Raw genomic sequence first — 27,524 nt, forward strand, 5'->3', positions numbered from 1 at the left:
AATAAAATATTAACCATGTGTGTTCAGTGATGACACTGGTGGGGTGAGGTGGGGGGGGCGGGGAGGGCACTGAAAATACATTCCTGGAATAACTCATAATTACTCCAAAAACAGGTTCCCTCTAGAAAGGAAATCCAGGGACTACCCATATAAGATAGATAGGCCCTTAATTCATGTATCAGAATGCCTAGAATTTTAGTCTGCAGTGAGCAGGGGATTTACAACTCTCTACATAAAATTTAGTGTCATATTCTTTCACTTAATGCATACTAAGCAGCACATATGGACAAAAGTTTGTTCCATTTCCAAAAATAGTTAAGCTGAGAAACTATTCAAAAACACATTTTTGTACATCAGAAATAAACATTTTGAACTCCCTTTCCTGTGACAATGAATGGCCCAAAACCACTACACATCATTTGAATTATATCAAAAATTTTTTGCTTAAAAAAAAAAATCTTATTTCCCATGCAATTTTAAGAAGTATATTTCCCCCTGGGAAATAGAAGAAATGTGATTTCATGAGAATTACAAAATCTTGGAGAGAGCCCAAAAGACCTAAAATAATAAAACTGAATATAAACTGACCAATTTCTATTGATTCAACCTCAGATTAAGATTTTACTCTGTCCGTCTTCAGGAAAAAACAAAACAAAAACGTTTACAAGTTAAACTAGAATGATTAAAATTGTATAAATTCAGGGAGAAGCTAACAAGAACTCATAAAAGACCATAGAGTGTGTGTTGGATTTCTGAGATTACTTTTTTAAAAAATTGATTTCAGAGAGGGGGAGAGAGTGAGAGAGAGACGGAAACATATATGATGAGAATCATTGATCGGCTGCCTCCTGCACACCCCACACTGGGGATCCAGCCCATAACCCAGGCATGTGCCCTGACAAGGAAATGAACTGTGACCTGGTTCATAAGATTGACGCTCAACCACTGAGCCACACTGGCTGGGCGTTATTACTTTTTAAAGCCTTTTGAGATAATTTTTGTGCTTTCTTCATAGTAGACAAATATTTGAAATGAAATATTTGCATCACTACAATCTGACTGCAAAAAATGGTAAACTACATAATTAAGGCTTTATGTAGTGATAATACGAAACCAAGACAGTGATAAGGGCAAAGGTGGAGAAAGAAGCAGGAAATAGAAGAGAAAGGTATTCTTATGAAGGAACTGGTGTACACTGCTGTAACTTGGGTATTGGATTATCTAGTCTGATAGTACATAATAGTCTCATTCCTTTTGGTGGAAAGATGGTGGGGTTCCTATCATCAAGAGACTGAGTTATGCTGAGTCATTTACCCAGATTAAAAGCAATTACCTACCAATGAATCTTTTTTTAAAAAAACGTATTTGATTTTTCACAGAGAGGAAGGGAGAGGGATAGAGAGCCAGAAACATCGACGAGAGAGAAACATCGATCAGCTGCCCCCTGCACACCCCCCACTGGGGATGTGCTTACAACCAAGGCGCCTGCCCTTGACTGGAATCGAACCCGGGACCCTTCAGTCCGCAGGCCGACACTCTATCCACTGAGCCAAACCGGTCAGGGCCCTACCACTGAATCTTTTACCCAGAAAAAGATTAAAGAGTAATTATAAATATCTGCAGTTAACAAAGACACATATATCTATTCAAAATGGCAGAGAAAATAAAAATAAAAAAGAGAGTGCAGGCTGGCAAACAGAACAATTACACCAGCCCTAGCCAGTTTGGCTCAGTGGATAGAGCGTCGGCCTGTGGACCAAACAGAGGGTCCTGGGTTCAAATGTGATCAAGGGCACATACCTTGGTTGCATGCTCCCCCCTGACCCAGGCCCTGGTCAGGGCTCGTGCAGGAGGCAACCAATCGATGTGTTTTCCTCACATCGATGTTTCTCTCTGTCTTTCCCTCTCTCTTCCACTTGCCCTAAAAATCAATGGAAAATATATATCCTCAGGTGAGGATTAACCAAGGATTAACAACAACAACAAAACACACAAAAAAACCAATCACACCAGATGAATGTCTAGATACTTAGTTATTAACTCTGTATAAGTTGAAGGTTAGTACTGATGCCATGATCCTTAAACCATGTGACCAAAGAAATGGTAAGTGAGGACTTTGGTACTTCTGTCTTTCTGTAACCTTCTTTCTCAGATCTATTTTAAATAACATCTTTGGAGTTTCTTAGAATATAATCTAAGCTAATTATAATTACTATGGCTGTTTCACCTTATTGGGTGGTTCAATTAGTGGCACAGTAGTCCAAAAGAAAGCCAAATTAGCCACATTGAAATATATAACTATGATTAAAACACTGTTCCTCCCTATGAAAGCAAGTAAAAAAAAAGTATACATGAGAAACTACAAAGTAAAATCATTGCTAGTTTATCTAGGACTGAAAAAAAAATTTTTATGTGCCATTTTTACATGGAATTTGGGACTTTTCAACTAGTATAGTGAAATGTACACATACAAGGAATACTAAAATGTGAACCGAAAATTGAGTAATAAACAACAACAACAAAAGGTTATCAGAAGCATCAAGGTACTGACCCATGTCCTGAAGGAGCAATGAAGTATAAACAACACTGCACCCTGCTATCAGGCATCTGACGTCTGTTCACTCGAGATTCTGCATTTAGGTAGTCCTCAAATTTACTATCAATGTAGTCAATAACAGGCTGCCAGCTATGGAATGAAGATGAACAAAATAATTAAGTGGCAATTCTACATTTAAATGTACAAATGATGACTGTTAAAGGGCAATAATCTATATTTTTAAATAGACAAAATCAATCTAACCAGTATGTCTCAAATTATTCTACATATACTGATTTAAATAAAAACAGTGTATAAATTATGTTGACTAAATCTTGATTATTTCTAAATTTTCTAAATAAAAGAATACTTAAGTCAAAATATAACTAAATTATTATCATATTTGTACCGATAAGTATATCAATGCTAAGGCAATTTACAATATGAAAAACTATATTCAAAGAAACGTTTATATTTATATACAATACAGAAACCTCATGATGAATTTATTTGCATATTTTTAAAGTTGAGATAAATTTACTTCAAAAAACAAAACAAAAGATGGAACTCAAAAAAATTAAAACTTCTAATTAAAGTGTCATGGATGTTTTCTTCATTTATGATGTATGAAAAACTGAAGATCTAAAGTCAGGTTTAAATTAGAATGTGACAGAATATAACATATACAAATATATAATATTATAGTAGAAAATGAAAAGTTTTAAATTTCTTGCAAGAATTCTTGTATATATGTTTTAAATTTGTCTTCAAAATAATTCAAGGATAAATGTTATCTCCATTTTATAGAAAAGAAAGTCAGTTCAAAGAAATTAAGCAACATTAAGTAAGTGGCAAAGTTGGTGTATGAACAGTTTAGTGGCCTTTGCTAAGATGGAAAATTTTAAAATGTTAAGCAGAAAGAGTCTAAAAACACCCCGAACCCCGAATATAATGGAAAGCAGTGATATCAAATGCTTCTTACCAATTACTATTATCCACTGCATCTCCAAATCCTGGGGTGTCAACTATTGTGAGCAGCAACTGAACCCCACCTTCTTTGATTAAAACTTTAGATTGTTCCACCTGTAAGAGTAATTGGTGCAGAAATTAATACCACAACATTACACCTATGGTTTCCTACAAGGTAAGCTGTAGGAAAATTAGCATTAATCAAAACTAATCAAGAAGCTTTTTGCAAACTAAATCTACCCACCCCATTTTCATTATTGTGGACATAAAAAGTCCTGGTTACTTGAAAGAAAAGTACAATGTAAATACTGAGTTTATGACTCATAGTTGGTATAAAGAAGGAACTGATAAATGGTAATAATCACTAAAGCCATATAATATTTATATGGCCTCAATGCACATCCATTAATACAAATAAAGACTGTGTTAGAATGATTCAGTAATTAAGAGATCAACTGTGATTAGGCAGACAAGTACATTTAATCTAACACAATAAATGTTCTCCATCTACTTTGGTCTAAACCAATTTCTTAAGTAAACTTATTACCATTTCCAAATCTTTCTCAGCATGTATGTAATTATTTACACTCGTGTTTATGTTATGGCTAAGATCCAGTTTTCTTTTCTAAAGTGGTATTGCATATTTAGGCCAAAGCAATCAACAAAAGTCCCAGCAATTAAAAAATATATATTCTGGTAGAGTAAAACCCTACTAACTCTGATTGAAATCTTCCATTCTCTGTAGAATTTGTAAAAACCTATTTGAGAAAGAGTATTGGACTTAAACAATCAGAACATATAAATCATTCACCCTGGGCATATGCTGCTGGCTAAATAAAGTGAAGAAAAGAATACTAATTCCCCCATTCATTGTATATTTACATCTAGTGCTTATTAAAACTAGAGACTCCAAGTATGCCTAAAGGCTAACGTAAGAGGCAAGAATTGTATTAAAACTTTGAGTGGTAAATGCCATTGTACAGTCCAGATTAAGTGCCACCAAACTTAGGAAAAAATGTAATCACGAACAGGTGAAAAGCAACTGCAACTATTTATGTGATTAACAGAGTTTGGAAAAGAAAACTGACTGATTTCTGGGTAAAAGAAGTTTGGTGCTCCTTTACAGAACCGATGATGTCTTTCCATTTTCCTTTGGCATTTCTTACAGATGCTAGCCGATGCATGAAGGGACTGAGGAGACGAAACTGAGATTGCTGAGCAAGAAAGTCTGCAGCAGCACTATCCAAGGAAACTTTTTGAGCTAATTGCAATGTTCTATATTGGCACTGTCCACTACAGTGGCTGCTTGCCCCAGTGGCTACTTAGACCTTACAACGTGTAACTGAGAAACAGAATGTTTAATTTCATTCAATTTGAATTATTTTAAATAGCCACATGTGGCTTAGTGACTATGGAATTGGACAATGCAGGTCTATAGAAATCAAAAGTTATTTTGTTAAAAAGAGTATTATCAAAAAAGAATTTTGTTAAAACTGAAAACAGTTCCTAAATTTGGACATGCAAGTCCATGGAGGAGTTTCTACTATTTTAGACAAGTAAGAGGCAAAGGTCTTATCTTTTAGACCAAGGTCTTCAGACAGCTCTGATCCTGATGTAAACTCTCACATCCCAAATATAAGTATATTTATTTATCAATTCAATTATATGTAATTGGCAATCTGAACATTAAATATTAATAAGTATTAATTTTTCTATAGATTAAAAAAGTAAACATCAAAATATAAGGGTCCTAGCCCAGCCAGTGTTGCTCAGTGGTCGAGCATTGACCTATGAACCAGAAGGTCACAGTTAAGATTCCTGGTCAGGACACATGCCATGTTGTGGGCTCGATCCCCAGTAGGGGGTGTGCAGGAAGCAGTTGATCAATGATTCTCTCTCGTTATTGATGTTTCTCTCTCTCCCCCTTTCTGAAATCAATAAAAAATATATTAAAAAAAAAATATATATATATATATATTCTAGTATTTTTTGGTTATCTCCAGTGTCAACTTGGGAGAACACTGTTTCAGGCCACATAGCCAAGATAACACAGCCTGTCTTATACCAGGTTACTCTAATAATATGAGGGAGGCAAAATAACTAAGAAAATAATCAGACATCATCATCAGTGTTAGATTATCAAAACTAAAAAAAAAATTAAAAAAATTAAGTGGCTTAGCAAGTTCACATTTCATATATCTGGTGGTCCTCTAATCAAAGAACAATTTGTTTATATGTCAATTATCTCTCTTTATTTTAAAGGACAATCTGGTCAAATCTTACATCTCCATATATCTTGAATTCACCTCCATCTCCTTCATAAAAACAGGCCATTCGTTAGTGGAAACTGTTATTGAAGTAGAAATATCCATAGTACTATGTATTAGAAACTAATGCAAAAATACAATTGTTCTATATGAATCATCTTCCAATTTTACTTCAAACCATTTGATTGCCTTATTACTAAACCTTTAGTAATAAATTGTACATTAATCACACATCCTAACAGAATAAATTTTAAGGTCTTTGTCTCCTTGTCTTTATTTTAAAAAATCAGCACAACAACTTGTTTATTGACATAAGAGAAATAAAGATCTGTATTTTACATACTTTAAAGAGTGTTTATAAAGCTTCTTTTCTCCTCTGGCCTATGAAATTCTGTGTATCCATACATGGTCAAATACAGAGACGACAGCAACATATGGAAGAAATCCAGAAAACATAGCTGTAAACGAGTGCCCTTCACAGGATCCAACTGTATCCTATCATCTGATTCTGCAAGTATCCCCATGGGATCCATGGAAAACAAATCAGTGCAAGTCCAGGAATTTCAAACTTTTCTTAACAAATGTATTCCAAATGGCCACTTTCCCATGCACTTTACTTAAGCAGGTCACATCAGCATTTTTTCTGGCATCACTCAAGAGTTCTCTAACATTAAACACATAATTTAATACTGAAGGAATGAATCGGGCATTTTCAATTCTGTTTCTCTCTGGAAAATAAAACTAAAGCCCTTATATTGTTTATGTACAATTAATTTATTGAGGCCTCTTTTGGATTCCTATCCAAGGCACTGTTTTCTAATATTGTTCTTTTTTCAATCTGAGGGAAAAGTCAAACCTTCCATGTTTTTATGATTCATTTCTTGCATTTTCAAAACACTGTTAAATACACTAAATTTTTCTAACCCAATGTTTAAGAATGATTTGCTATGGTAAATAAAAAGTATTACTTAATTAACTGGATTAAATTTTAAGAAAAAGGTTAGAATTTTCTTTCTTTTTTTAAAATAGGTTTTATTTATATATTTATCTATTTCGTTAATCCTCACCCGAGGATATTTTTCCATTGATTTTTAGAGAAAGTGGGAGAGGGAGAGAGAAACATCAATGTGAGAGAAACACATTGATGGGTTGCCTCCTGCATGCGCCCAGCCCAGGGCCCAGGCCAGGGAGGAGCCTACAACTGAGGTATACAATGCCCTTGACCAGAATTGAACCCGGGACCCTTTGGTCCACAGGCCAATGCTCTATCCACTGAGCAAAACTGGCTAGGGCTGATGAATTTTCTGTCAAGAGATTATCTCTGGCTACATTTGTTCGACATTATAGCCAAAGCTCTGCAGACTTCAACATCCTGAAGCTGAGGTATTTCACTTAGTTCAAACACAGTAACTATTTTAATTATTTAATGGCTTAAAAGACAAACATCATCTTAAATACTTCATTATGTTCCTCAAGAAACTAAAAGAAGCAATGACCAACAGAACAGCTATGCCTTAAGACTACTTCCTTCTTATCAACACCCAGATCTAGTTTATTGAGAAGATTAGCTAGAGACTAGAGGCCCGGTGCACAAAATTTGTGCACTCAGGGGGTCCCTCAGCCTGGCCTGCGCCTTCTCGCAGTCTGGGATCCCTCAGGGGATGTCCGACTAATGGGCCTAAGCCGGTAGTCGGACATCCTTAGTGCTACCACCGCTGCTCTTGCCAGCAGTGAGCCTGGCTTCTGGCTGAGTGGTGCTCCCCCTGTAGGAGCGCACTGACAACCAGGGGGCAGCTTCTGCGTTGAGCGTCTGCCCCCCTGGTGGTCAGTTCACGTCATAGCGACCGGTTGTTCTGCTGCTGGGCGGAAACTGGCTCAACCGGTTGACTGTCTGCCCCCTGGTGGTCAGTGCATGTTATAGTGAGCGGTTGAGCAACCTTAGCATATCATTAGCATATTACACTTTGATTGGTTGAACGGCCAACCAGATGACTGGACACTTAGCATATTAGGCTTTTATTATATAGGATTCTAATTCTGCCTTCTACTCTGAACCACCACACCTCATTCCCCTATCTCCTACTCTGAGACTTTAAGTCCCCTGTGCCTTTCATTTTCTATTAGCAGCCCTCTCCCTAACCCTTTATATCTTTCTTGTCCTGTCCAGCTCAGATACCTGTTTCATAAAATTCACGAACTTCAATCTCAACAGGAATTTCCCTGCTGTCTGATAATCCTTTTATTAGCTCCTTAGTCTCATGCCTCTCTCATTTCCCAGTATGGCTCTTCCCATGCTTGAGCTGAGTATCTCTGCCATCAAGCTCAAAAAAATACCTTATCTCTCCTTGAAGATGAGTGCCCCCAATTTATCTGAAGCAATCCTGATTATTCCCTCCTTCAGTGGAATAGATCCCTTTCTTCCTAAGTCTAATTTCTCAATCCATGCTGGGAATCTGATACCTTCCCATTTTAGAGTCATCTTGAAAACCGTTTACACTATTTCCCCTGTATCTTCAACCTCTCATCCCTTAGGGACTGATTCTTCTTCATAGGATATAAACAACCTCAGATCTTTTTTGGAAATAAAAACCAAATGACTCTCTAACGTCTAGGTATTCCCTCATCCCTTCCTTCACAGCTATCCCATCTTTACTGCCTCACTTACCACTCACTTTTCAGCCCACTGCCATATTGCCTTCTATTCCTACTACTTAACTAAAATCTACCTCGCCAAGGTCACCTTTATAGCACCTAATAGCAACATCTTTATCACTATATCCTTCACTTTACTGTGAGATCCTTGAGAATTTTGACTGTTATCATCACTGTAGCTGCAAAACCTGGTATACGACAAGCATTCAAATGTATGTTCTGTGACTAGTTAAAAAAAATACTAACATTGGAACAACATCAACAGGAGAGTTTCCTAATTAAATTCTAACCTACTAAACAGCAAACTGAGGTGGGGGACTCAGCAATCTGGTTTAGCAAGCCTTCCAGGTGACTGACGCACACTCAAGTTTGAAAACCACTGGTATAAAGAACTCCAGGACTAAAGTGTCAGCTCACATTTGGAAGAGCAGAGCTCCCAGCCAAGACGCCCAAGATAGGAGGTCAGAATTAATTCTATCTAATACTGAAAACTTCACTCAAATCGGAACCACTTATATATAAAAGGAAGCCCAGAATAACCTCTCTATTCAGTGTAGACAGCTTCTCCTTTCTTCCAAGACTGTGAAAGTGAAGGAATGTCTTTTTAAAAAATATGTATTTTATTGATTTTTTACAGAGAGGAAGGGAGAGGGATACAGAGTTAGAAACATCAATGAGAGAGAAACATCAATCAGCTGCCTCTTGCACACCTCCTACTGGGGATGTGCCCATAACCAAGGTACATGCCCTTGACCGGAATCAAACCTGGGACCTTTCAGTCCACAGGCCGACGGTCTATCCACTGAGCCAAACCAGTTAGGGCAGGAATGTCTTTTTAAGATATGAGTCTCTTATAAGTAAAGTGCTAAGGGAGATTATAAAATTGTGGGGGTTTTTTGGTTGTTGTTAATCCTCACCCAAGGATATTTTTCCATTGATTTTTAGGGAGAGTGGAAGAGAGAGGGAAAGACAGAGAGAAACATCGATGTGAGAGAAATAAATTGATTGGTTGCCTCCTGCCCAAGTCCCAAACAGGGCCCAGGCCAGGGAGGAGTGTGCAACCAAGGTACGTGCCCTTAACTGGAATCGAACCTGGGACTCTGGTCCGCAGGCCGACGCTCTATCCACTGAGCCAAACCGGCTAGGGTGAAATTGTGGTTTATTAAAATTTCACTCCATATTTGGCTACATCACAGGATTTTTCTTTTCTCCTCCTCCTTTTTGGACAGTTGAAAAGTGTTTCAGAAAGCCTTCAGGTCAGGGAAATTGCAGACACTGCCTTTTGAAATGCAGGACTGTATGTTTCTTATGGTCTACTATGTCTGGGCTGGGATATAATTCTCTGACCACTCTCTGCTGAGAGAATTTATGAGCTTTCAAGAGCAGATCATCTGAGAGATTACTGGGCTTGGTAAAGAGCCAGTCAACTGCAAAAGAAAATTACATTCTATTCTCTAACTATGCTGAATGACTTGGCACATGTCGTGTTCTCTCCTGGGTAAGGGGGGAAAGAGTTTGGATAATCTACAACTTGTTTCAGTATATCAAGGAATACCTATATGCTATAGCCAGGAAAAAGAACTTCTCTGGGATTCTAAGTCTGGATCAACCCAGTTCTCAGAGGCTGTAGGTCTTACTGGTGGGAAAATGGAGGAGACTTAACAGTGGTACACAGGCCTTTTTCTTAAAAATCTTACTAGAAATACTAAAAAATATTCACAATAAAAAATGGCACTTAAAAAATAGGTTATTGATTGATTTTGAGAGGGGGGGAGGGAGAGAGGAAGAAAAGAAAGGAGGGAAAGAAACATTGACTTGTTATTCTGCTTATTTATGCACCATTGGTTGATTCTTGTACGTGCCCTGACCAGGGATCAAACCCAGAACTTGGCATATAGGGATGATGCTCTAACTAACTGAGCTACCTGGTCAGGGCAAAAGAGGATACTTCTGAAGTGTTACCTTAAAGGAAGGTCAAGTGAGTTTACAACAGATTATTGGAGATGGGCCAATGTAAAAAGAATTCTAACAAAATAGAGAACTTCTCCCAATGTCTTTAACAGATGCTAGCCTGAGAGAAGTTACCTGTAACTTCTGAAATGTAAGGGACTATTATCTAGGTAAGGAACTCCTTCAGATCAAGGAAGGAAAGAATAGTCATATTAAGATGGTGAAAGCACTTTAATGATATCTGAACACTTAATGAGTATGAAAGACATGTTCAATCCTGCAAGAAATAAAATGTAAAAAGTGAAACAATGAAATACCTTTATTTACACACACACAATGTTCACAAGAAAAATGAGTGCCTATGTCCACCAAAAGATATGTATAAGAATATTCGTATTAGTCAAAAACTAAAAATCCAAATGCTCATCTACAATAGAAAGAATATATTCCCACGTGGAATATTATAATATTCCTATGATGGAATATTATACAGCAATGAAAAAACTATTGCTATGCAACATGAATAAATACCACAGACATAATCTCCAGTGAAAGAAATCAGACACAAAGAGTATATTTAAATGAACAAGAACATCTACAGAGAGAAAAGTAAAAAAGGTGCTATTTAGGGTTGGGTTGTAATACTGAGTGGGAGCAGCACAAGGAAGCCTTTTGGGGTGCTAGAAATGTATATATTAATCAGAGTGGTAGTTACCTGGATATAAAAATACACACAAAAATTCATTAAGCTCTATGCTTAAATTTGTGCCTTTTAGTATACAAGGTACATAATAATTAAAAATTAAATTTTTAAAAATATTGCTTGAGACAAGATGCAAATAATAAAGGTCCTCAAATTTAAAACTATTTCATTTAATCTACAACAAGGATTTACAGGACTTCACAGTCCAAAAAACAAAAATCAACAAAACTTCAAATATCCTCAAGTTAAAAAATATCCCAATTAAACACTTACTCTTATAAATTGCTTAAATCATTTGTTCAATCACTCAATAAATACTGGATGCTAACATATGACAGATGCAGTTCTAGGAACTGAGCTTACAACAGTGAAAAGAATGAAGTCCCTACCCTCAGAGAGCTAACACCTTTGGAGCTGGGGGCAGAGACTAGGAGGAATTTGCTAGTATTACAGGCAGAAAAAGCCCAGTGTAGGAAATAGGTTGAAGGGGAACTACTGCAATAATCCAGAAAAAGAGATGATGGATATGAGTGGTACTAGAAAAGGGGAAAAAGGTGGTAGGATTCTGGATATGCTGTGATGGACTGTATGTGAAGCAGAAGGAAGAAAGGAATTAAGAATGGCTCCAAGATTTTTGGTCTGAGCAACTAGAAAGGTAGAGTTGCATGTAGTGAGATGGAAGAATCTGTGGGAAGAGCAGCTGGTTTAGGGTCAACAGTACCATATGGCTATAGATATTTTAAATAAATCTGTAGATTTGTTTTGCAAATTTATTTTTGGCACAAGGAATATTAGAGGATAGGTTTTGTTGAACTGCCCTAGTATAAATTTTACCCTGCTCCAAACCCCCACCATAGCTACTTTTTATCTTTTGGTGCTACTTTTTCCTTCCTGAAAGGTGTTTTTTAAAAAAAAAAGAATGATAAAAGCATGCTCACTGTATAAAATTAAGAAGATATAATAAAAGAAAAAATATTCAGTCTCACAATGTGGGGAATCACTGATGACAACTGTCTACGAATCTTATTTAATATACTTTTTTGCACTATGTGAACCATGACAGAATAAGCACAGTTATAACTACATTACAAACAATCTCTCATTGTTTGAACAAATACTTCATTGCAGAGTATGTAAAACTAGATTTCTGTGTGTTGAATTCCTGAGATTGCATGGGATGATACTCTCACCTGTTTAGACATTTGTAAAAATCACTGCACAGGGAATCAAGAGAGCTAGAGATATTATTTTTTCTGTTTATTAAACAAAGTAAAATAAAGCATGGTAAGGCACAAAACTTTCATGAGTTAATTGGCTCCCATCCACCCAGCAGTTTACTGGATTTTCAAGCCTCATACTTAAATGAAAGTTAATACACTCCCGAGTCCATCTTGCAAATTCAAATCTAGTAAGCAACAGCAAACACCATGTGTGTACAATGACAAAAACCCCACTTCAAGTATCCCTTACTAGCTAGCACAGCACCAGAGAGATCAGCCTCATGGCCTAGAGATGCATTTTCATATTATTTAAACTACTTTCACATATTATAAAACTATGAGGAAGAAATAACTTCACTAATCAAATCATTTTGTCTTCATTTTAAATTGCCTAATTGGAAATATATCTCCTTATGCCATATTTTTAAAGGAAAAGGTGAAATAAGCCAAAAGAAAACTGATAATTTATTGGACCAAACATTATTTAAAAAGGAATAGATGTAAGGAAAAGCTAATCCATTTATTAAGAATAAGTTAATCTATTAAACTAGCTCTTATTATCTACAATAGAGAGATAGCATAGGTTGACAGAATACAGACTAAATCTGACAGCTTATATTTGTAGCCTAGTTCTGTCACTCTACATGATCTCAGGCATATTAGCATCTCTGTGCCTCAATGTCCACATTTGTGGAATGGAGATAATAATACCACCTACTTCATAAAGTCCTTATAAGAATTCAGTAAGTTAATGTATCTAAAGTCCTTGGTATGCTACCTGGAAGATGATAATGACTCATTATGTGAGTTTAAGTACTAATGCAGGCCTGGCATTTTGTTAGGTGCTAGAATTATAAGAGGATTTAGAAAACCACACTAGCATTAATCACCAAAGACACTTTTGGTAGGTAAGTGAACATTGAGATTTAACAGATATAGTTTTTAAAATATGTTTTTATTGATTTCAGAGAGCAGGGAGAGGGAGAGAAAGACAGAAACATCAATGTTTAACTGCTTCCTGCACTCCCCGCAATGGGGATCGAGCCCACAACCCACCCACGTGCCCCTGACTGGAATTGAACCTGCAGGCCGACACTCTATCCACTGAACCAAACCAGCTAGGGCTAACAGATATTTTATACTAGAGGCCTGGTGCACAGATTCGTGCACCAGTGGGGTCCCTCAGCCTGGCCTGTGGCCTCTCACAATCCCTGACCTCTTGGGGGATGTCGGATAGCGGGTTTTGGCCCGATCCAGACAGGAGGGAGCCCAATCCTGTGCATTGAGCGTCTGTCCCCTGGTGGTCAGTGCACGTCATAGTGACCGGTCGACTAGTTGCTTAGGCTTTTATATATATAGATATGCCCAAACCTAGGAATCTACACTGGGGTTCCTTTAACATTTCTATGTACTTCATTTACTGATCTTGAATTTGAATTCCTACATTAAGAAAGTTAAAAGTTTAACTTCTTGCTTACAGTTAAAATATCCAATACTGATTATAATAAACAATGTAGTAGCAAGTTTTTAGAACACACTTTTTGCAGGTTATTTGAAATCTCAAGCTCTATGAGGGATAAAAAAATATTCCCAGCAGCAAAGCTTTAAAAAGAATAAAACATTTATGTCACAGAATTACACCTTAGGGATCTAATTTCTACACTGCATCTTGCAGTTTGATATATATGTTTCTGTCCTAAATTTCCAGACTGTCCTTCCATCTTGTGCACTGAGATAATTTCTGCCAATCCTCCAAATCCAGCTCCTGAACCACTACCGAGTAAAGCCTGCTCCATGCCCCTTCTCTCTGCTTATGTGCTGCATCACTCCACCAACAACTTTTTCAATTAATAGTTTAAAGCAGCAGTTGCCAACCGGTGGACCACTGGTGGTCTATAAGGTTCAAAAGATTGGCAACCACTGGTTTAGAGCACTGCTGCCGAACAAAAATGTAATGTAAACTACAAAAGTAACTTTATATTTTTCAGTAGCCACTTTAAAAAGTAATAGATTAATGTATTTTATTTAACCCAATATAACCAAAATATTATCATTGCAAAATGCAATCAATATAAGAAAAACTATTAGACATTTTACACTCACTTTTACATACTAAGTCTCCAAAATAGGAGGTGTATTTTATACTTGCACTAGAGGCCCGGTGCATGAAAATTCGTGCGGGGGTGTCCCTCAGTCCAGCCTGCACCCTCTCCAATCTGGGACCCCTCTCACAATCCAGGACTGCAGGCTCCCAACCGCTCGCCTGCCTGCCTGCCTGATTGCCCCTAACCGCTTCTGCCGGCCTGATCGATGCCTAACTGCTCCCCTGCCGGCCCGATTGCCACTAACTGCCCTCCCCTGCCGGCCTGGTAACCCCTAACTGCCCTCCCCTACTGACCTGGTTGCCCCTAAATGTCCTCCCTTGCAGGCCTGTTCACCCCCAACTGCCCTCATCTGCTGGCCAGGTCACCCCTAACTGCCCTCCCCTGAAGGCCTGGTCGACCCCAACTGCCCTCCCCTGCAGGTCTGGTTGCCCCCAACTGCCCTCCTCTGCAGGCCCAGTCACCCCTAACTGCCCTCCCCTGCAGGCCTGATCACCCCCAACTGCCTTCCCTTGCAGGCCTGGTCCCTCCCAACTGCCCTCCCCTGCTGGCCATCTTGTGGCAGCCATCTTGTGTCCACAGGGGGGTGGCCATCTTTGACCACATGGGGGTGGCCATCTTGTGTGTTGGAGTGATGGTCAATTTGCATATTACCTCTTTATTAGATAGGATAACATCTCAAGTTGGACTACCCATATTTTAAAAGCTCAACAGCCACATGTGGCAAATGCTATTGTACTGGACAGTACAGACAGATCTAGTCTATATATGCAGTATGGTCTATGGGCCCACACCACTGCCATCACCTAGGATTTTGTTAGAAATGCAGAATCTCAGTCCACCTCAGACCTAACAGAACAGAAATTAAATTTTACCAAGTGATCTGAATGCATAAGCAAGTTTGAAAATTACTAAATTAGACCACACATAGCTTGGGAGCCTTAATGAATTGCTACTGCCATTCAACTACTATGTGGTATTATGTTACCAATGAACACAGAACACTGTATTTAAATAATAATGGCTTTTCAGAGTCATGTTTTCTCTACTGTCCAACAGAACTTTCTGCAATGGTAAAATATATACATTCACTGCCCAAATAGTAGCCATTGGCCACATATGGCTAGTGAATACTTGAGATGTGACTATTGCAACTGAGAAATTAAGTTTTTAATTTTATTTACTTTAACTCATTCAAAATTAAATAGCCACATAAGGCAAGTAGCTACCTTAATATTTAGCATAACTCTAGGAGTATTAGTTACTCCTATAATTATCACAGTATAATTTCTATTAGGGTTCAGGACAAATTTTGGTTTTAGTCAAGATAATTCCTCTAATTAGCTGCACTTCTTTCTCTCTTAGCAACATGTTTGCCACTTTACATTGGTTGAGGCCAACTCTGAAACCTACCTCTAGGGAAGCATAATAAAAGTTATAGTATGTGATATGTTAACATTATTCCAGCTTGTCATTAATTAATAAAACTAATACGCATACCTGTACAGTCTTTTTTATTCTATGGGAAGGACCTGGATACTCTGGAGAATACAGATCTGTGAGGAATAATGAGTTGATTAACGTTGACTTTCCCAATCCAGATTCACCTAAAAGAAACAGGGAGGAGGGGGAATCTGTTAAACTCTGCCATGTTATCGACTTTAATATTCAACCAATGCTATAATCAAACTTGCTATATATAAGTACTTCTTGGTGGGACAAAAATGTGACATTAGAAAATATACTATAAAGACTTCCTATTAGAGTAAGCTCTTTGTTCTCATTTTCTTATCAAATTAGACCCATGTTTCCAAGGAATCCTTTTAGTTTTATAATTTTACAAAGTAATGTACCTGATACAATAGCTTCCATTTAGAAAAAACGTTGTTTTTATTGATTTCAGAGAGAAGAAGGGAGAGGGAGAGAGGGATAGAAACATCAATGATGAAAGAGAATCATTATGGGCTTCCTCCTGCACGCCCCCTACTGGGATCGAGCCTGAGACCCAAAAGCCATGCATATTTTATCCCAGTTCTCTGACTGGGAATCAAACCATGACCTCTAGTTCATAGGTCGCTGCTCAAACACTGAGTCACACCAGCCGGGCAATAGCCTTCATTTTTAACAATAATGTATCCCCTAGAGGTCAAAGTTAGGCATAAACAAAACACTGGATTGTATACAGCTGCTTTAGTGAAATAAAACATAAAAGTAAAAATGCAATAATTAATGAATGACCAAAGCAAGAAATCATACAGCTGGGAAAAGAATCTCCCTACACACACACACACACACACACACACACACACACGCACCCATATACACACTGGCTGAAAGAAACCTATAATATACCATTTAATTCGAACATGGTACAAAGAAGACTGCACAAGGCGCTACAAGAGCACACAGTAAAAGACTAACAGGCCTTTCAGATACTGGTAAACCAAGTAGTTACAAAATGGAAATAATCTGAAAAATTAATATGCTTGATTAAAAATAAATCTGAATAATATGCTTGATTAAAAATAAATGAAAAAATCCTACCCAAACAAACATTTTTCAGATACTTATTGAATACTAATATACTGTGATCATATCTTTGAGTTTTAGCCCATGAAAGCCATGCATATTTCATCACTGTTCAGAAATATTACATTTCAAGCCTAAGAATAAAACATCCATAAGATGTTTGTTCACGAAGTTTTGAAGTCCCACCAATAATTATTTATAATAGTTACATCAACATTTAAAGATGGTCAGTTTCAACAATGAAGATTAAAATAAATAAATAAATAATAATAATAATAAAAGAAAAAAAATAAAGATGGTTAGTGGAAAGGAACCTAAGGAACCAGATAAACCAAGAGGCAGTATCACAAAAAGTGAGAAGGAATTGCAAAGAAAAGTGGTCAATAATACCAAATAAGAGACTTTTTTTAAAAAAAGTGGCCAAGGGACAATGAGAAGGCCTTTTACTGATCTTTAATAAAAGCAATTTTATATTAAGAAGTCAAATGGTGAGAGTTAACAGGTGGGAAATTTAAAAGTATAGATTTATTCAGTTAAATAAAGAAAAGATATCACCCAGGAGGTAGATAAAAATAAGTTATCCAGGAGGGTGCTAGTCTTTGTTTTGCTTTTTTATATGCTTATCTCTGAAGATTTAATCTAACAGTCTAGGTTACATTAGATACTGATTATTTCCAAGGTATTCTATATATCCTGGAATTTGCTATAAAATTCATCTCCTCAAAATCTATTAGGGTATCCTTCAACATACAGATGATGTACAGGATAATTATAAAATGCAAGCTAAACAGGTTCCCTATGACCTGGTTCTACAATTATTTAAACAAGGTTTACATATTCTAATTACAGTAATTGACCACTAGCACTAAAAGCTAAGTAGTAATTCTGCTATGTAGCTAGTAGCAAACATTCCAACCAGCTGCTCAATAATTACCTCATTCACTGAGTGAAAAGTTTTCACTTGCTATGCATCAAAAGTTGGGAGGTCTTAAGGAGGATATTTATGATTTATGATATTTCTTGCTGTACTCAAATAAAAGTACTCTTTTTATAGCCCAATTAGAGAAGAAAAAAATCCTGTTACCAGAAAAACCTAAATGTCTATGTAGAAAATTCTGTTTATGATTAATTATTTTTAAAATGGATGATCATAACTTTGTCTTTAAAATGCACTGTCCTAAGTGGGTGAACGTCTGGGGTGGGGCAGGGGCTGGATGGAAGGGGGCAAAATGGGAGGTAATGGGGGACATCTGTAATAGTGTCAAGAATAAAAATAAATAAATGTACTTTTTCCTTTAGGCTAGGGCAGTGGTCAGCAAACTCATTAGTCAACAGAGCCAAATATCAACAGTACAACGATTGAAATTTCTTTTGAGAGCCAAATTTTTTAAACTTAAACTTCCTCTAACGACACTTCTTCAACACAGACTCACCCAGGCCGTGGTATTTTGTGGAAGAGCCACACTCAAGGGGCCAAAGAGCCGCATGTGGCTCGCGAGATGCAGTTTGCCAACCACGGGGCTAGGGTATGCCACCTTTTGGAGTTTGTAAATCAAATTTCTGTAAGTTCTGCTAAACTGAAAAAAAGCTGAAATCAACAGATACTGTTTAACAGCTCTCCGTACCACGCTCCTCTAAATTCTTCATGTTGTTGTCTGAAATTCTAACTGATCATTCAATAAACATTCCCTCATAAAATCAAGTATTCTTGGAAACACGGTTAAGTCTTTCATACTGGGGTGGGGGAGGGGGATGGAGAAGATTACATTTTCCCTCTAATTTCTTTCTAGTAGTGGCCAGCATTCACTAAGTTTTAGTTTGAATGGAAATAGGATTAGTTTTGAAAAATATGAATTAGAAAAAGTAAAGATTTTGTGGAAATAAAGTGGAGGGTTCTATAAAACTAGAGGGCAGCTTAAGGCCAATGATCACACTAGAGCAGGGGTCCCCAAACTTTTTAAACAGGGGGCCAGTTCACTGTCCCTCAGACCGTTGGAGGGCCGGACTATAGTTTAAAAAAAACTATGAACAAATTCCTATGCACACTGTACATATCTTATTTTGAAGTAAAAAAACAAAACGGCAAAAACACCCGCATATGGCCCGTGGGCCATAGTTTGAGGACGCCTGCACTAGAGAATAAGAAAAAGGCGAGATATCAGGAAAAAACACACAGGAGTATAACAAAAAAACCTAAAACATTTTATTTGGATAGAGGAGGGGAAGCAGGGAGTTGATCTATTCTTGAGCAGGGAGCATTCTACAAACTGATGTTAAGAGTGCCTTTTAAAGCTGAAGGGCTGACTTTGATCTTATGCACTAGGTGACTCATAGATTCTTTCAAGTCCTATATATCTCATATACCCAAATTTATACACCAAGGACAAGTGGTAGGTTGCATGAAGTACACTGGTGAATGTGTGAATCTGTATTTCTTTAAAAACACACCCAAAAAAACATGAGTATGCATAGTTATAACATTCACAATAGTTAATGGTATAAATATGCTTAATAAAAAGTGAGACAGATTTCATACTTTGCTGAATTAGAGACCTAAATGTCTTATCAATGAAAACAGAAAAGCTGTAGTTCACAAAAGGATACATTCAGAGATTACATATTTTCTCTGAAAATCAAGATGATATGAGTATTAAATGTTTTTATCTGGCCCTGGCCGGTGTGGCTCTGGCCACACAGGGAAACGTTGCAGGTTCAATCCCCTGTTGGGGTGCATACAGGAGACAACCGAGTGTGTGTGTATGTGTGTCCCTCCCTCAAATCAATGAAAACATATCCTCAGGTAAGAGGTAACATTTTAAAAATATATATTTTATCTAGAAAAATCTCACAGGCATTTAAAACTCAATCTGACCTGCATACACCAATATTATTCTACTAAGTATATGTTCAAGAAATTACTCTTTAGCCCGACTGGAGTGGCTCAGTGGCTGAGTGTTGACCCATGTACCAAGAGGTCAGTGGTTAAGACTTCTGATCAGGGCACATGCCACAGGTTGCAGGCTCAATTCCCAGCAGGGTATGTGCAGGAGTCAGCCAATCAATTTGATGTTTCCTCTCGTTAGTATTTCTGTATCTCTCTCCCTCTCCCTTCCTCTCTTAAAAAAAAAAAAAAAAATCAATAAAAACATTTTTTTAAAAAGAAGTTATTTTTTTATACTAACATTTTATTATCAAAACCTTTTTGAAAATCATTATAATTATCGTAATGGACCCTGGAAGTTCTCTTACAAATTAAAAAAATGATCTTATATTTGTCTACAATTTGTCATTTAAGATCACTAACATTACATATGTAAATGTACTATTTCTTCACATATAATGATCATGTTACCAACTTCCAACTTATGGAAGAAAAGGAATGTTCTATAGAAGTTTTATCCATATAGCTAGACTCACTTCTACTCCATAGCAGCAATTTGGAAGCTAGGCATACTATACTTCTACTCTCTCTACCTGTGACAGGCAAGTTAATTAATTAAAGTATTATAGTCAATTGATAAAAATATTTTTCCCTTCAATGAAGGAGTATCCTATCTAATAAAGAGGGAAAATGCTAATTGACCATCACGCCCTCACAAAGATGGTGGTGCCCACAGCCAATAAGGAGGGAATATGCTAATTGACTGTCACACCCTCAAAGATGGCAGCACCCACAGCCACAAGATGGCGGCGCCCAGTCCCCACAGCCCCAGGTGGGTCCCGCCACTCCACGCGCCTGCCTCCAGAGTCCCCCAGTCCTCTCAGCCCCCCAGGGCCGGCCCAAGGCTTGCCTGTGACTCAGATGGTGGCTGCCTACCCACCCAGAGCCAGCCCGAGGCACAGGCAAAGCCTTGGATGGCAGCTGCCCAGCTACCCAGCACCGCTCAAAGCTCAGGTAACCAGGGCCAGCCAAGGCTTGTGCTGCCGGCAGTGGCAGCAGCAGAGGTGTGATGGGGGCATTGCCTTCCCCTGATCTCCAGGTCACCTCCCGCCCCTGAGGGCTCCCAGACTGTGAGAGGGGGCAGGCCGGGCTGAGGGACCCCTCTCTCCAGTGCATGGATTTTCATGCACCAGGCCTCTAGTTCTATAAATAATTTAATCTAAGTCAATACCAGGGGTTAACTGTATTAGCAAAAATTAATGCATACGACATAAAGGCCCAGTATCAACTCAATTTTCTTTGTCAAGGACAGTCAATCCATTATCCTACTTTTAACCTTCTTACAAAGTATAGACAAATACAATAAAGTTGCATCATACTTAGGATTTGTTCTAAAGTCAGCCTATATGAGATGAAAATATTATAGTCATTTAAGATTAAGACTGTCATTTAAGTCTACTCATCTTACATATGGCAATGTGTTCCTTCATATACAATGATGATGCTACCAACCTACTGTCAAAGTAACCCTTGACAATCTCTTAAAATTGACTACATGCAGGGTAAGGTATTCAGAGAATAAAGCACAGGAAAAATTCGTATTTCACTCATTCCAGGACTTATACTCAATGAATGAATTCCTGGGGTAATAATTTGCATGATTATGATCCTTCCTACCCTATCCTTCTTTTTCAAATTGAGAGTACTATGTTTAAGTTAAATGCTCATGTGCTATGATGCTACTTAGCAATATAAGCCACAGAAAAAAATTATCCTGGAGAAATAAGTAATCACCAGATGCTATTTCCTCTTGTAGTATAACCAAGTGAAGAGAACTTCTCTAGTGTTCTATTCCACCTCCTCCCCACTGCTTGTCAACTTTTAGTTTCCAAAACTGTGTCATCTTTAAAAAGGAGACAAGAAAACATATAAAATCTGTTATACCAAGCTAAATTTTAAAATGTATTCACATAATATGAGAAAATATAACACAGGATCCCTGCAGTTTTTTGGACTATTGTTTTCTTAAATTCATCCAGAGTTGATTAATAGTTTAAAATTTAGATCAAAATTCAATTTTAGGGAGAAATCGTATCTTACCCACAACCATAAGTGTGAATTCAAACCCTCTCTTCACTGACTTCCTGTATACTTGATTTGGTAGATTTGCAAATCCCACATAGCCTTCAAGGTTCTTCTGTTGCTGAGAAAAGAAAAAAGGGCCAAGCTATTCATATATCAACAAACTCTTCTGTCACACATTTCAAATTCCCTTCATTAACCTATTTTTGAAAGCAATACAAACTATTATTCATGGCAAATAAAAGACTTCTAATGGTATCAATAAAAGTATTGATTAACTGCAGCAATGGACAAAATGAATTAAGCATGAGTTAACTGACAATATAATAGCCAATTATAAAAATCCAAGGAAATAAAATAAAAATTTAAAAAACCTGCCTCTGAGCAAAGATTTCACTTTATAGTGAGTTAGTCACAATAAGATTCTAATCAATCAACTTAAAAAGAAACAACAAAGGATTATTCACAATATAAAATCCCTTAAAATTTTATTAAGAACTCTTCTAATTATCCCATTTGTTCATACTAATTACCACAGGCATGAAAAAAAAAAGTTGAGTTTAAAGCAATTTCTCCACAAATTTTTGAAGGCTCTCATGACCCAGTGTTAATCAATAAACAGTATCTTTCATGCTATTATACCAGACCCAATTATGTTACTTCAAGTTTTCACATGATCCTGCTGCCTCTATTATCAGGGAAATCAGATTTATCCTGGTTTTAAATTACAATTCAGTTTTATAACTTATATGTTTTCTGATGACCTCAATATAATAGTTTTATGAGTAATTCAAAGAAACTTACTTCTAAATTGGTGTAGTGAATAAGTCTGATTTTTAACTTACCCATTGGTGAGAAAAACTGTCCATAGTTCAGGCCATCTGAGTAGAGTCTTATTAATTTTACTTAGAGGTAGGTCTTATTCATCATTAAAATATAATTGCAAAATATTCCTAAGAGGTACATTTCTCTTAAAAGTTTTTGTAACATTTAAATTCTCATTTAAAAAACCTCATATGAGATTAAAGCATTAATTTAACACATTTGGATTTAACAACAGTCTGTATTCCTCACTAGTATCACATATGTAGTTAAATATTCTATCCATAACCTTTTACTGTTTTTTTCATTCTAATTAAAAAATTAAAAACTAATTTTTAAGCCAAATGTTGAGACAAAAAAGCCAATTAAATTGAAAACTTAATTTCAAATATAATTAGGATACTGATCAGAATATACTATTTTAAAATAAAATATCTGAGAGCCTACAATGTGTAGAGCTAAAACTATATATTAAATTAAGGCTTCCTTGGCTTATATTTCATCCAACTATAAGTTAAATTTAAGTTAATTTAGACTGAAAAAGTCTCTGTATAAATTATCAAGTATACTCACAGCTACTTTGTAAAGAACACATTTCCATCATTCCAGTGTTCCAGATTCCAACAGAACAGATCCACAGAGAAACAGTAAATGAAGAATTCCAAGAATTGTACATGACACATTTAGTCCAAACAGGAGAGGAAATCCATTGGAACATAGCAAAAGATAGGGAAAAAATGAAAGTTACTTACATGTAATTCAACAAGTCAGAGGTAAATTACAAATAAATTAAAGGCAGACATTTTTCTACACATGTCAATAAGCTTTTTTTTTTTTTTTGAGGGATACAAGGCCCAGTGAGTTTAGTTCATTTTCAGCAGCTCTCTTGATGAAATATAAAACAAAAAACCTCCTACCTTTTAAATGCCCTGCACCTGAAGTGTTATGAGAAATGGTGGGAAAGCTGTCAAGCATAAAGTTTCAAGAGGATATACAGGAACCAAGTTTAAGTCCCAATAAGAAAAAAATGTCAATTTTGCTTTGTCAGTCACTGAATTAAGACAGCCCAGATCAGATAAAGACAAAATGTTTTAGGTAAAATATTTACACGGTACTGTATTTCAGGTTTTATTAATTACCTAAATTAAAATTCAGAATTGGAAGAAATGCAGGCTCATGGATGGATACATGAAAGGGAAGGAAGCTAAAGATGGAAAGCAGAAACAAATGGAACAATGAAGTAAATGTGAGCTGTGAAACTGAAAGACAACTAATGAAGCACAAAGAAAACAGACTGCCCTTGAACAAAATGTCTGTGAAAAGTGTGCATTTTTATTCTATACTGACATGAATCTGTGAGTTACATTACAACTTGAAACAATGATGATAATGATGCTAACTCTTCACATGTCACCTTCACGGCAAGGCCCACCCTGACCACCTTATCTAACATTATAATCCCACTCATCACCTCAGAACTTTGCTGCTTATGATTTTCTCCTTAGCCCTAACCACCATCTAACATACATTGTACTCATCTTGTTTATTGCCATCTCTGCCCCAACCCACCTCCAACTAGATTGTAAGCTCCATCAAGGTAGAGATTAATGAATTATATAAATTGTGGCATTAAAAAAACCCCAACCAAACAAACAAAAAAACACACATGGCCATCTGGGAGAGTTGAAGTTTCAGAGAAAGTATTATAGGTTGCATATTCAAGGAACCCACCAGACAAAAAGCATAACAAAACCGCCTCAAAGTCTGCCCCGTGTGTCTTATTCCTTGCTTTATCCTCATCTCCTAGAACAGTCTTTGGCATACAGTATAATTTGAGGACTAAAGTAAGAAAAGAGAAGTATTCTAGGCAAAGTGACAAGCTCTAAAAGTGGGGATGAACTTTTACTCCCAGGAACCAAAAGAAGGTACATGAACTGTAATGATGTGAAGTAGTGGACTTGGGGATAAGTGATAGAAAATGAGGTCAGGGGCCAGGTCATTGTGGGATCAGACAAAAGAAATATGGATGCTATTTTAGGTATGATGGGAAGCCACTGGAGGGTTTCACACAGGCGAGTGACCTGACCTGATTTGTGTTTTAAAGATAGCTCTCACTGCTTAGAGAAGGAGTGAAAATAAGGAAACTAGTAAGGAGCCTACTGCAATAGTCCAAGAAAGAAAGGGTACACTAACTTTAGATGGTGTAGATTAAGATCAGAAGGATTCAGAATGTCTTGAAGGTAGAACTGTCAGGACATTGCCAATGGACTGGATTTGACTGGTGAAGGAAAAAGAGACCAAAGAAAACTCCTAGGCTTTTAGCTTGAACAACTCCATGGCTAGTGATCTCTCTTAGGGAAAGAGGCAACAACAGAGAAGGAAAAGGCTGGAAAGGTCAGAGCCAAAGTTGCCAAAAAAAAAAAAAAAAAAAAAAAAAATCTTTGAACATGCTCAGTTTGAGGTGTCTATTATATATTCAAGGAGAGATGTCCAGCAAGCAATTACATTCTAGGGTTAGTTGGTGCTGCAAACATAGATTTTGGAATCATAAGCATATAGATAGTATTATGGAAGCATTGAAAAGAGCAATCTGTTTTAGAAACTGCTAAATATACTTTTCAGTAACAACAAAATTGATCATGGGGTGTTGTAATAAACTGGAAGCCCGACAAAATCGGAATTTGAGGAAAATTAAGATATATTCCTAGTACGATCTACTTAAAAATCTTCAACTCCTCCCATCTTTACAAAATGAAAAGTTCAGCCCAAATTACCTTAATATGACCAGAATTCTATCTCTCCCCTTGGTAACTACAATTGAAAAAAAAAGAATCAGGCTACAAATATCCAAGGTTTATATCAATAACTTTAAATATCAAAGATAAACATTTGGTCTTTCCTATATAACTGCAAGTTCAATCTGTACCCCTTTAGATCTTAAAACATAGGTATATTGTATATTGTTTTACACAATGACAAAAATAATTACATTTCTTTCTCCTAAAATGTAGGTTAATTCTAAATATAAATAAATAACACACCACAAAAGGAAGAGATATCAATTCATAAATTTACTTATCTATTATTCAGGGTATTAACAAAAGCCTTACATCATATACACAGATACAAGTGTCTAGCACTTGCTTAATTAAACTCCTACCATCTCTTACATACAAGGAAAGCGTTTAAAAACTTAATCACTGAAATGTTTTAAATATTTTAAATATAACTGGTATAAAAATACCTGAATTCTAGATTTACTGTTACAAAAACATTAAGATGTTACAACATTACATAGGCATGTCCTAAATGTTGGTTTTGATGTCCCTTCCAATATTTTTAAAGGTTCATGTCTCAGTTTGAATGCCCCCTGCTCCTCCTCCTTTACTGAGATGAGTTCCTGTTTTCACTAACCAAAGGAAAGGGAAAGGATTTTTGCTTTTTTAGATAAAAAGGTGGGGGGACAGCACTGTTTGTTTTATAACAAACCTTTATAAGGGCAGTGAACACCCCTAGCAATGAGAGTGGCACAGGAAGCTCCTTCCCAGGAACTAAACTCACTACTTCAACATTAAGCTGCCATAGCTTTGAACTATGTCTGTTACCAAAATCTATTTTATCTCAATTTATTTTGTGCATCTGTTACAAGATATGTATTAAGGTATTAGGGAAAAAAAGAGGTCTTAAGGGTGTTACACTTAGTGTAAAACTGGACATAATTAAGTATATTTGGTATGACTTGTTGGGTTATTTTTGGTGTCTGGAAACACTAAAAAAGTTTTCCATATAAATAATGGTAACTGCTTCTTTGCTTTACACATTTCAGTTTATAAAAGGTTTCACAGGAATACTCCACTTTCATATAGTGAAGGAAACCTGTACTAGCTGGCACAGTATTTATTAGGCACCTTTAAACATTTTCTTGTGTACATAGTAGACAATTAAAATAATATAGAATGGAATGGCATTAAGAAACTGGCAGAGTAAAGATCTCAGAAAATTCTCTCCATTGAAAGAAATGAGAAAACTGGAGAAATTATCAAAATCAACTTCTCCAGAACCCTGGAAATTAACAAAAGGCTTGCAGCAATCCAAAGAGTGCTTATTCAATAAAAAGGACTGAATTTCAGCAAAAACAGCAGCTCTTTTTGCATTTTAACTTGCCCATTCTCATCTCCCCTCCCCAGCACCACGGTAGCCTTGAAAACCAACAACATGCAATAATGACAAAAATCTGCAGCTGTTCACAACTGGAGGAGGCAGAACATGCTCCTTCAAAGCTTCATTCCCCAAGAACTACCATTATCTGACATGTCTGGTGGTTCCCGGAAAGATTCCACAAGATAACCAAACCACTAAGATAATCAGAGACTTCAATGACAACACATATCAAAGAAAACAGACTTTACAGAATGAGTTCCCCAAAAGTTGATAAACAAACAACAAACAGCAACAATAAACCCTGTGTAACGGGAGAGAGGAAGAATCTGACCCCAGTTGCCATACTGTATTACTTAAAAGTTCAGTATTCAAGAAAAAATTAGGAGAAATGCAACAAGACAAAACAAAAAAACCCTCTACAAGAACGTATGGCTCATATAGAGGGGAAAAAGCAATCAATAAAAACAACCCCAAGAAAGCCCAGACATTAGGCAGACTTTAGATATGTTAAAAAAACTAATGGAAAGCATAAGAACAATGTTTGCCAATACAGAACATCAATAAAGAGATAGAAATTATTAAAAAGAACCAAACAAAAATTCTCAAGTTGAAAAGAACTATAACTGAAATGAAACTTCAGAACTTGACAG

The 27,524-nt window shown here is 36.7% G+C and overlaps 1 protein-coding gene across 1 annotated transcript in view; it reads right to left on the reverse strand.

Moving 5' to 3' along the window:
- Positions 1–27,524, reverse strand: part of SEPTIN7 (septin 7) — a 60,762-nt gene that overhangs the window by 18,187 nt on the left and 15,051 nt on the right. Inside the window, exons 3-6 of the mRNA XM_079786574.1 lie at positions 21,910–22,012; positions 15,900–16,006; positions 3,519–3,619; positions 2,552–2,686 (exon numbers count right to left, since the gene is read on the reverse strand). Of these exons, the coding sequence (XP_079642700.1) occupies positions 2,552–2,686; positions 3,519–3,619; positions 15,900–16,006; positions 21,910–22,012 (446 nt within the window). The remainder of the gene's footprint in view (positions 1–2,551; positions 2,687–3,518; positions 3,620–15,899; positions 16,007–21,909; positions 22,013–27,524) is intronic.

This window comes from Cnephaeus nilssonii (genome assembly GCF_951640355.1).
Source record: "Cnephaeus nilssonii genome assembly, chromosome: 12".
NCBI lineage: Eukaryota > Metazoa > Chordata > Mammalia > Chiroptera > Vespertilionidae > Cnephaeus > Cnephaeus nilssonii.